We start from the raw sequence: 10,498 nt of genomic DNA on the forward strand, positions 1-10,498 counted from the left end.
GCAGTGAAGAAGGGGTGGTGGTCAGAGAGGGTGTGGCCCCTTTCCACTACGCCTTTGGCCTCCCAGGCCATCCCTGAAACTGCACGGTCAGCAACAACAGCACCTGGGGAGAATGAAGGAGTATCTCTGTGTGCATCTGTAGCTGAATACATATCTACACTAGATGCCTGTCTACTGGATGAAAGGGTCCACGTCTAACCAGAGGATACATTAAACTGTCACCACAGCTACACAGAAACCTCAGTTGAATGTATGGGTAAGGGGAGGGGCTATCAAGTTTCAGTCAACTTACAACAAACTTGTAGTGTTTCCAAGGCAAGAGATGAAGAGAGGTGGTTTGCCATTGCCTGCTTCTGTGTAGTGAGCAACCCGGGACTTCCCAGGTAGTCTCCCATCTGAATATTAACCAGGGTTGACCCTGCTTAGCTTATCAGATCTGATTAAATTGGGCTAACCTGGTCATCCTAAAACCTAGACGCACACTGTGTATTAAGACACAGATGCTTCTTCATCGTCTTGTAGCATTGTTGGAAGGAATATGGAAGTACTGAAATTTTGGGATGACGGGGGCTTGGAAATAATTTTTTTTTTTTGGCTATCAGATGTTGGCTGGAAGCCTTTTCTTCCCCTTATTTGGAAGACTTTGTGTCACATGGTGCTTCCCCGGAGTGCCTCTTGGGGTTTTGGAATTGATTTCATCAGGCTGCTGGAGAAAGTTTTGACAGCAAACTGAATTTGTTGCGACACAAGTTCATTTGTACGGATTTTCTATGCCAGAGATGGAAATGAAAGGAAGCAGCATTTATCCTGAGGCTGGCGAGTTAAAAAATGCTGGAGTAATTGGAATCACTTTAAAAATAGAAACACTAAATGCTCTGCATTTCTGAGTAGTTCACTCCCCCCAGGTAGGCCATGTGACTTATTTTTTTCCAGCTCTGCCTGCCTTTCAGGGCAGTCGTCTCTCAGCAAATCCACACAGGAATATTAGTCTTTTTGCATTTAATCACCAAATCCTAACAATGAACTATTCAATTCATTAAAGGCACTCAGAAATTCTGCCCAGCTGTTCCCTGTCACTGGGTTGAGGACAAGGTGGGGAAAGACAAGCAATCCAGTCCTCCGTTGCTCTCCGTTGTGTTCAATGGGTAATTCTGCTGCATAATTAGACTTTCATCATCTTATTCCTAAACTAGAATCAGAATCGGCGATGTGGAGTTTCCTGGGCTTAAATCCTGACATATTTTAATGCACATTTTCACCCTCTCGAATTTCCAGGGATTCCAGCAATGTTTCCAAATGAATTTATTTTCAGTGACAACAGCCATGCTGTCCTCTTTGAGTCATTTAAAAGCATTTTGTCCCGCAGGAGTCCTCAAGTGGATGAAAAAAGAAAACATTATTCATCTATAACCTGCTTATTTGGTTAGGCCGGATCTGAAGCTTATCTCAGTTCTTAGCAAATATTTTTGGCACAGCGACCAAAGCCTCCCACCTCACTGTTTTTATTAAGGCATTCCTTGTGAAAACACTTGTCTATTCAATTAATCCATCCTCATTTGCCCTCCTTCGCAGTTGCCCTCATTGGTCCTCAGAGACATCATCAGGGAATGGTATTGGATTGAGAGCCAGTGGCGGCCGGAGGTTTACAGTGTCAGACTAGGGTCTTGGAGACCCGGGTTCACATCTCCACTCTGTCGTGGAAACTCACTAAGTAACTGTAGGCCAGTTCCACACTCTTAACCTAGCCTACCTCGCAGGGTTGTTGTGAGGATACATTGGGAGAGACAACCATGTGGGCTGCTTTGGGTCTCCACTGAGGAGAAAGGCAGGGTATAAATGAAGGAAATGAAATTAAAGTAGTGTATATTGACTCAAATGCTTCTTGTTTACTGATCTCCAATGATACTATCATGTCAAGCATATAGTGACTTCTATTCGCATCGAATCACTCATGTGACTAATGCAAGACCCAGGTGAAGACCCAGGAAGAGGAAAGAAGAAACATCAATCAGGAGAAACCTTTTCATTAAGAGCAGAGGTCATTTCGGGGGGATCACGGGGGGTCGCAGTTCCCCCGGGTGAGGTACAGGGGCGGGGCACATGACAAAGCCCCACCCCCTGCTTCCGGCTGCCCCGCTTCCGGCCCTCATTCAGCCAGGAGGAGAAGAGGGAGGGTAAGTTGCTTCGTCCCTACCTCTCCCCACCCCTGCCTGCCTGGGGCCAGGGAGGGCCTTCGCGGGACTTCCTTGCACTCCCGCCGGCCGGGACCGTTGGGGGCGGGGTGTGTGGCCTTATGACACACTTCTGGTGATGTCAGGGGGTGTGGCATATGCTAATGAGTTATGCTAATGAGTTCCCCTAGCTCTTTTTCTACGAAACAACCCCTGATTAAGACTATAAAAATACCCAATAGTTGTGCTGTCTAAGATGATGGAATCCAATACATCCAAAGGTAGTCACTGTCTTTAAAGTCCTTTTGAATTGAAACTATTCCCATTAACATCAAAAGGGTAGAATCACACAGAGCTGGTAGGGGCCATACGGGCTATCTAGTCCAACCCCCTGCTCAATGCAGGATCAGCCGAGAGCACCCCTGAGAAGTGATTGCTGGACTTTGGTTGTGTTCAGAATTCTACCCTGCTGAAACAGCTACTTTTGAACCCCAAATTAAAGCTGGGTCATATTCACGGTAGCCTTTTACGTTGGACTGTGGAACCTGGTCTGGCACAGGGCTCTTTTTGTAGCAGGAACTCCTTTGCATATTAGGCCACACCCCCTAATGTAGCCAATCCTCCAAGAGCTTACAGAGCTCTTCTTACAGGAGCTACTGTAAGCTCTTGGAGGATTGGCTACATTAGGGGTGTGTCACTTAATATGCAAATGAGTACCTGGTACAAAAAGAGCCCTGCGTGAGGCTAGGACTGTAAGCTTCCAGGTGGGGCCTCGAGATCTCCTGGAATCACAACTCATCTCCGGAGGACAGAGATTGGTTCCCTTAAAGAAAATGGGTGCGTTGAAAGATGGGCTCTACCCTGCTGAGGCCCCTCCCCTCCCCAGACCCTGCCGTGCTGAGGCTCCACCCCCCGACTCAGAGTTGGCAACCCTGGCCTTACCTCTTGGGGCGAGGTCGCCTGGGGCCAGGCCCATAGTCACAAGGGGGCTGACAAGGGTGCCCCCCTCCCGAATTTGCCCTGCCCCCTCACCCAAGAGCGACACCCTCTCTCTCCAGCGGCCTTTGCCGCAGGCTTCAACGCCTCACCTCTATCTCCTTTGCCCAGGGTGCCTCTGCCTGCTCCCTCACTGCTGCCTTCCCAGCTCATCCTCGTTGCTCGGCCAGACCCGTGGCCCTGGTGTTTCCCTCAGTTGGCGAAGGAGAAAGAGGCAAGGTGGCGGAGGAGGAGGAAAAGGAGGAGGAGGAGACTGGATTTATATCCCGCCCTTCACTCGGAGTCTCAGAGCGGCTTACAAACTCCTTCCCCTTCCCACAACAGACACCCTGTGAGGTACGTGGGACTGAGAGAGCTCTTTCCAGAACTGTCTTTGAGAGAACAGCCGTGACAGAACTATAGCTTGCCCAAGGTCATCCAGCAGCTACAAGTGGAGGAGTGGGGAATCAAACCCAGTTCTCTGGAAATAGAGAGTGGCATGTCCCTCAAGCAGTCGCCTCAGCTGCCACCACCACCAGCAGTCACAGTGACAGCCCCACAGCCGCTGTCTTAATTGTCGTCTTTGCCTCAGCTGCCACCACCACCACTGCTGCAACAGGAGGCAGCCCAGTTGGCAGGCCATGGCAGCTGCAGCCCAGGCCCTGGAGCCCTCCCGGAAACAGTTGGCAGTGGAGCAGGCAGAGCGGGCCGAGGCAGGTGGCAGCGGCTGAGATGAAGACAGCCGGCAGCAGGCAACTGTTTGAGGGACATGTTGCGCTCTCTCTCTCTCTCTCTCTCTTCGGTGGCCTCGGTGGTGGGCTCTGACTCCTCACCTCTTTCTCCTCTGTCGCCTGAGGGAAACACTTGGGCCACAGGGCTGGCCGAGCAATGAGGACCAGCTGGGAAGGCAGCGGTAAGGGAGACTGGTGAAACGTGGAAGGATCTAAACTACAGAACTAAAAATATTATTTTAATGAATTTCTAAATGCTTTAAGAGCTGGCTGCAGCTCAAAGCAAGAGTGCCCCTGCCTTCCTCCTTCCTGCGGGGTCCCAAAGTTTATTTTAAAACCATGGTGCTAAACTGTCCCCTTAACAAACAAAAAAATTGCCTCCCCACCAAAATAATCTAGCTATAGGCATGAGGGGTTATCCCACATCACCAGTGGCCTGGGGACAGACACGCCTGCTGCCTTAGCCAGACAGGGAAGGCCCAACAGCACTCAGGCACCCAGCCTCCTTGCCTGAAGTTGGCCAGGATGTACCTCTAGGGGCAGTTGCCTGGCAGAGTTGAGCACACCCTCGAGGGTGGGGCCAAGCTCACTAGCCGGGCCATGGCACAGCGCCTGGCCACCTGTGCATGAAGACCCAGGGAAGGGGCCTTCCAAATAGCTTGGGATGGATGAGAGGGACAGAGCCCTGGAGGCAGGGATGGGGAAAGTGAATTGCCCAAGTGTAGGAGGGGCATGTCCAAGTGGGCAGGGCCTCCAGGTGGATGGAGGGTGGATAATTGGTGCCCAGGGAGGAGGGGTGAGCCCCAGCCTTGGGTAAATTGGAGCCAGAGTGAGGCCAATGAGGAGGAGGAAGGTAGTGCTGTCAGGCTGTGAGGAGGCAGCAATCCTGGGAGCCAGAGGGGGGAGACTGGGGCCCAGGGGCTCCCTCCCGGAACACTTTGTGCCACAGCAGAAGGTCTGAGTCTCGAGGTGGGGCTGGTGGTTGGCTACACTGTATAGGAGATGAATGACCTGGTTTTAGTCCTTTGCACCTTTGATATGATTCCAACCTATCTTATCACTTCTCAGCCCTCTTGTCATATGCTGTTGCTTCCAAAGTCATGTGTTAATGTGTTAAAAGTTTAAAATATCTGAGATATAAACTAACGTATACATTAAAGCTAATTAAAGCTAATGTCCGTGTTTAGGTGAATTACATTGCCTGCAATGAAATCTCTACAAATGCATGTTCAATCATTTATGTATATTAAAATAGAAAGTCTGTTTTTCTACTGAATAATACTACAGGTAGTATGGTTACAATTCAACCATTAACCATGCCTACAATCAAAACCAATAAATCTTAAGAGTCGGATCAAATATGAAATAGACACACATATAACACACACACACACACACACACACACACCCCTGTAGATCAATCAGTAAGCTACTCTTTTACAGCCCCACCATTTATTCAAGGATTTAGATTTTTTTTGGGGGGGGTGTTATAAGGTTTTGGCCCCTCAAGAATATTTCAGCCCCTTCTCTGAATTTTCTTTATTTTTAAAGAAGTAAGTCTCTGGCCTTTTTATTTGTAGAGACACAAGGAAAAGTGGGCAGGCAGTGTCCCATCCAATCAGTAAAGTACATTGGCTCCCACCTCCCATTGTTCTGGCCAATGACAGTAAACCCATTGGATAACTGAGAATGGTTTGGCGTCTCATTTTGAATTTAGTATTTATTACAGCTAAAAAATTTTATCATCTTAAGTTGCTGGTTTGGCATTGATTCATCTTCTACTGCATCTCCTGCTGCATGTTGAACTTTCACACGGAGGCTCTGCACCACAAGCTCTGCTCGGAAAGAGTAAGTACAGCATAGTGTGGAAGCTCCTGAAGAAAGCGGGGGCATTGCCGCATGTCACCTGGGAAAAACCCTCTTGTGAGCAGCAATACAGCGGCAATACAATATTGCCTACTCAATACTTTTAACCACCTGATCTCTGCTATATAGGATCTGACGTATCCCTCATTCTGTGTCACCATTTAAATTTGCCCTTGACTGGTAGGGACTTTAGGGCTGTTTTGCTGGATTGACAGCCAATCTGATGCAGAGTTACTCTTGTCGAGTCCATGGAAATCAATAGGCAACTCTGCATAGGACTGCACTTTTAAATTATTGGAGACTTGTGGTGTTTTTGCCATTTCTGTTCCAGGTAGACCAGGTGGGAAGCAAACAGGCCCGTAGACAAAGCTGAGCTCACCTCCGCAGTCCTCCAAAGCACCCTTCCAGCTTTCATTCACAGGTACGTATGGCCTCAGGTACTTTTAAAAATACCTTTCTCTTTCTCTATACAGGAAGGGTTCTTTTAATACAGGAAAGCACGTGAACATTCATCTCCCAACAGCATGAGCTGGTATTCACTTATGTGGTGAGATTGGTTCATGTGTTTTTCTTTGTTGTTCAGTCGCACAGTCGAGCCCAACTCTTCGCGACCCCATGGACCAGATCATGCTAGGCCTTCCTGTCTTCCGCCGTCCTCTGAAGTTTGCTCAACTTCATGTTCATTGCATCTATGACACTGTCTAACCATCTCATCCTTTGCCGTCCCCGTCTTCTTTGACTTTCAATCTTTCCCAGCATCAGGGTCTTCTCCAGTGAGTGCTCCCTTCTCATTGGGTGGCCAAAGTATTTGAGCTTCAGTTTCATTATCTGGCCTTCCAGGGAACAGTCAGGGTTTTTCTACTCAGAAAAAAAGATGGAAAATCCTACTTATTTTTATTTATTTTTAAAAATTGCATTATTCATAGCCCCCCCCCCCTTCTCACAGAGACCTGAGGTGGATTACACAGAGTGAATCAGTGGAATCGATGGATGGGACATTCAATACACAATTTGGGTTGTGCAACCAACCAGGTCTAAAAACAGAACTGAAGCAAAGTTTAAGTATTAGCATGACACATTAAATGATGCAAAATTCCACAGTAGGATCCAATACATAGCAGGACAGACCACAATCCCTGCTCATTGATCCAAGTAGACTTGTGACTCATTTAGTCCAGCACAACTCTATTGCCTGTGTAGAAAAGCCCTCTTGAACAATTCAGTTTCGCACAGTTTGCGGAAAGCCAGGAGAGTGAGAGCCTTCCGGACCCCCTCGGGCAGACCATTCCACATGGTGGGGGGCTGCAACAGAAGTGTGTCCATGGACTGAGGTTGATTTTGCCCATTTGCAGGTTGGCACCTGCAGAAGACCCCGCTCTGATGAGCAGACCTGTTTTGGCAGAGGGTGGCAGTCTTTCAGATAGGAGGGTCCAAGGCCATGAAGGGCATTGCATGTGATAGCTAAGGCCTTAAATTGAGCCCAGTAATTAATGGGTAGCCAATGAAGTGCCTGCAGAATGAGACCAATATGTGTGTTCTGTCTGGCTCCCAATAGTAGCTGAACCACAGCATTCTTCACCAACTAGAGTCACTTCATTTTGAGGGAAGACCAAGGTAGATAGATAAATTTTATTCATGGTCATTGACCAACACGTATACCAATGTCATTTTGTAATGTGGATGATAGATATCACATTAAAATAGAAGCAGAATTTTAAAACTGGTTATAAAAACACCATAAAACCATAATAATTAAAATTAATAAAACTAAATCTTAGTTCTCCTCTTTTCAAGCTACTACGGATTTTCTAATTTTTAGGGCAAGCCATCCAAACCTGATGATTAACTTCTGCCCACCTATCCTTTAGCAAATTTCTTAATAGGCAGATTCTTTGCCTGCGAGAGAGTGGGAGTCTCTTAGAGAAAGGAAGAGATTCTCGGATGTTATTGTATGCTTTACAATTAAAAAATTACATGTTCTATAGACTCAATATCATCCGCACAACAGGGGCATATCCTTTCTTCATACGGAGTCTTGTTAAATGTTCCTTCCAGGACTGCAGATGGGAGTACATCCCAACGCATCAATGTAAACATTCTTCTGTAGTCCTGATTTAGTAAATGGGAGAGGTAAGGCATAAGGATTACTCTGTTATCTGGAACCAGGGAGACCAATGTATGGTGCATTGCAGTAGTCTAGTCTCAATGTTGCTGTGGCGTGGATCCAGGTGGCCAGATTTGCTGTATCAAGGTAAGGGACCATCTTTCAGGCTAGTCTGAGTTGGAAGAAATCCTTTTTTTGCCACTGCATTAACTTGCTTTCCCAGTAATACTGTTGAGTCAGTATAATCCTAAAGCTCTTAACTGGGTGGGTGAGAGTCAGCTGAATTCCACCAAAAGTGGGGAGCACGAAGTCCTTTGAGACCTCTGCCTTCCCGACCAGCATTACCTCTTTCTTTTCAGGGTTTAGTTTCAATTTGTTCACTCTTAGCCAATTTACCATTTACTTTTGTCTTGTCAAAAGATGGGATCCTCTGTTAATTAACCAAAAACAACAGCGAGTGTAATTATTATGATGGGGGAAGTGGAGTCCTCAATGTGTCTCTGTCTGAAGAGTCTGGTTTCAGTTGGATATATTCAGGAGCTTTAGATTAGATTGCTTTGCACAATCCAGCTGGACCCAACCCATTGTGTTTGGTACATTCTGCCAGCAATAACGGTTGTTTTGTGGTAGAACAACCATCCATTGGCAGAGGAGATAAGACTGATTTTTGTCAATTTCCTCTTCCTGTTTGCCTCCACATTATAGCTAAGCATCCCTTGACCATCAGGGACAGAATTCTGAAGGGCTCAGAAGGCTACTGTGTAGAGGGGAGGCGGGGAAAAAGGATCGCACTTACCTGAAATTGTTGTTCCTCAAGTTGTTTTCTGTGCAGGCACACGTTGGGACTGTGCAAGCGCAGGTTGGCTTCAGAAAGAACTTTTGAGCTTCTAGTAACCGAAAAGGCACTCCTCCTCCTTGGTACATGAGGCAGCATTCCCTTGCCGAAACCATTGTATGCCATAAAGCGATGGCGCCATTTTTGTCAGCTGCCAGAAACTCAAGTCATGCAAAAAGGAACTCAGAGAGGGGCAGGAGGGAAGGAATCTGTACCTTGTGCAGAAGGCAACTCAACAAACAACAGTTACAAGCAAGTGCAACCCTGTTTTCATCTTTGGTCTTCTGTACAGTCCCACATTGGGAGCCTAGCGATGGAGACCCAGTTTGGTGTAGTGGTTAGGAGCACAAACTCTAATCTGGGAGAGCCAGGTTGGAGTCCCCACTCCTTCACGTGCAGCTGCTGGGTGACCTTGAGCAAGCCACAGTTCTCTCAAAGCTCTCTCAGCCCCACCTACCTCACAGGGTGTCTGTTGTGGGGAGGGGAGGCAGAAAGGATGGTAAACCACTCTGAGACTCCAAGTGAAGGCTGGGGTATAAATCCAATCTCTCTTTTTTAATATGTATTTTATTAGGCTTTCAAAAAGAAAAGAAAATAGTGAGAGCAATACATTTTAAAAGAAATCCATGTCAATGTCTCATACATAACATCGTTTTACTTACAAAATTCATTTTTAGGCTTATTTATAGTGTCTGGCAACATATATCCAGAAAAACCCACAATTTCTACTAAAAATGTTCTTATTCTACAATAAAATATCAGATCTTACCATTCTTTACAAACTATATGATTATCTATATTTATTTATATTTATTATCAAATTTATACCCCCCCTCCCCACAAAGTGGGCTCAGGGCGACTTCCAAAAAAACATAAATACATTAAAATTACACAAATATTTAACCACACAAACTATCTTACCTTTACTATATATTCTTACTGGTGTGTATAGATTTGTCACACAGTGGCCATGGATCAAATGATTTCAAAATTTGTATGGCAGGGAAAGCAACCAAGAATAAGATTGAAAGCTTTACAAGATATTAAAGAAAGAGGAGGCTTAGGCCTTCCAAATTGGTTATTATACTACCTAACCGCTGCGCTCATCTGGATAAAAGAATGAATTACGCTAGAGGATAAGAGAACACTGGAACTTGAAGGACATGATCTACTACTAGGGTGGCATGCTTTCCTATGGTATGAAAAAGCTTTAACAAAGAAATATTTTAAGCAACATTGTCTACGAGCAGCACTTTTGAAAGTTTGGGACTCTATCTTTAAAAGATTTTATAGCAAAAACTCTAGACTTATTGCACCGCTTGAGGCTTTTACTTTACCGAATATACATGAGGGGGAAGAATTAATAAGATACAAGGATATTCTGGACAACAAAAACTTAATGAATATACCAGAAGGTCTATCATGGTGATGCAAAATGCAATTGGAATCCAGGTACGATAAAAATAAAAAATTAGGCTTTTATGAAGACTTGACAGACATGGAAAAAATTCTGACCTCGGTGGACTCTAAGTCGATTAAAAGAACTTATGGCTTTTTACTTAATGATATGATGTATGATGAGACTGTTAAACCTAATATAATCTTATGGGCACAGAATGTAAGCCATAATATTGAATTAGAACAATGGGAACAAATATGGAAAGAAAACATTAAGATAACGAAAATGTAAATGTAACTGATAGATAAATGTAGTAATTTGAGAACCCAGAAAAGATAAGCTTAGTAAAATAGATAATAAATTTAGAAATTTAATAAGCAGAAGAAATAATAAAGTCTTTTGTTATATGTTATATGT

The 10,498-nt window shown here is 45.4% G+C and overlaps 1 protein-coding gene across 1 annotated transcript in view; it reads left to right on the forward strand.

Moving 5' to 3' along the window:
* Nucleotides 1–3,877, forward strand: part of IRX2 (iroquois homeobox 2) — a 49,297-nt gene extending 45,420 nt beyond the window's left edge. Inside the window, exon 9 of the mRNA XM_015413319.1 lies at nt 3,739–3,877. Coding sequence (XP_015268805.1) covers nt 3,739–3,877 — 139 coding nt within the window. The remainder of the gene's footprint in view (nt 1–3,738) is intronic.
* The last annotated feature ends 6,621 nt before the right edge of the window (nt 3,878–10,498 follow it).

The sequence above is a fragment of the Gekko japonicus genome, unplaced genomic scaffold, assembly GCF_001447785.1.
Source record: "Gekko japonicus isolate JY-2015 unplaced genomic scaffold, Gekko_japonicus_V1.1 scaffold60, whole genome shotgun sequence".
Lineage (NCBI taxonomy): Eukaryota > Metazoa > Chordata > Lepidosauria > Squamata > Gekkonidae > Gekko > Gekko japonicus.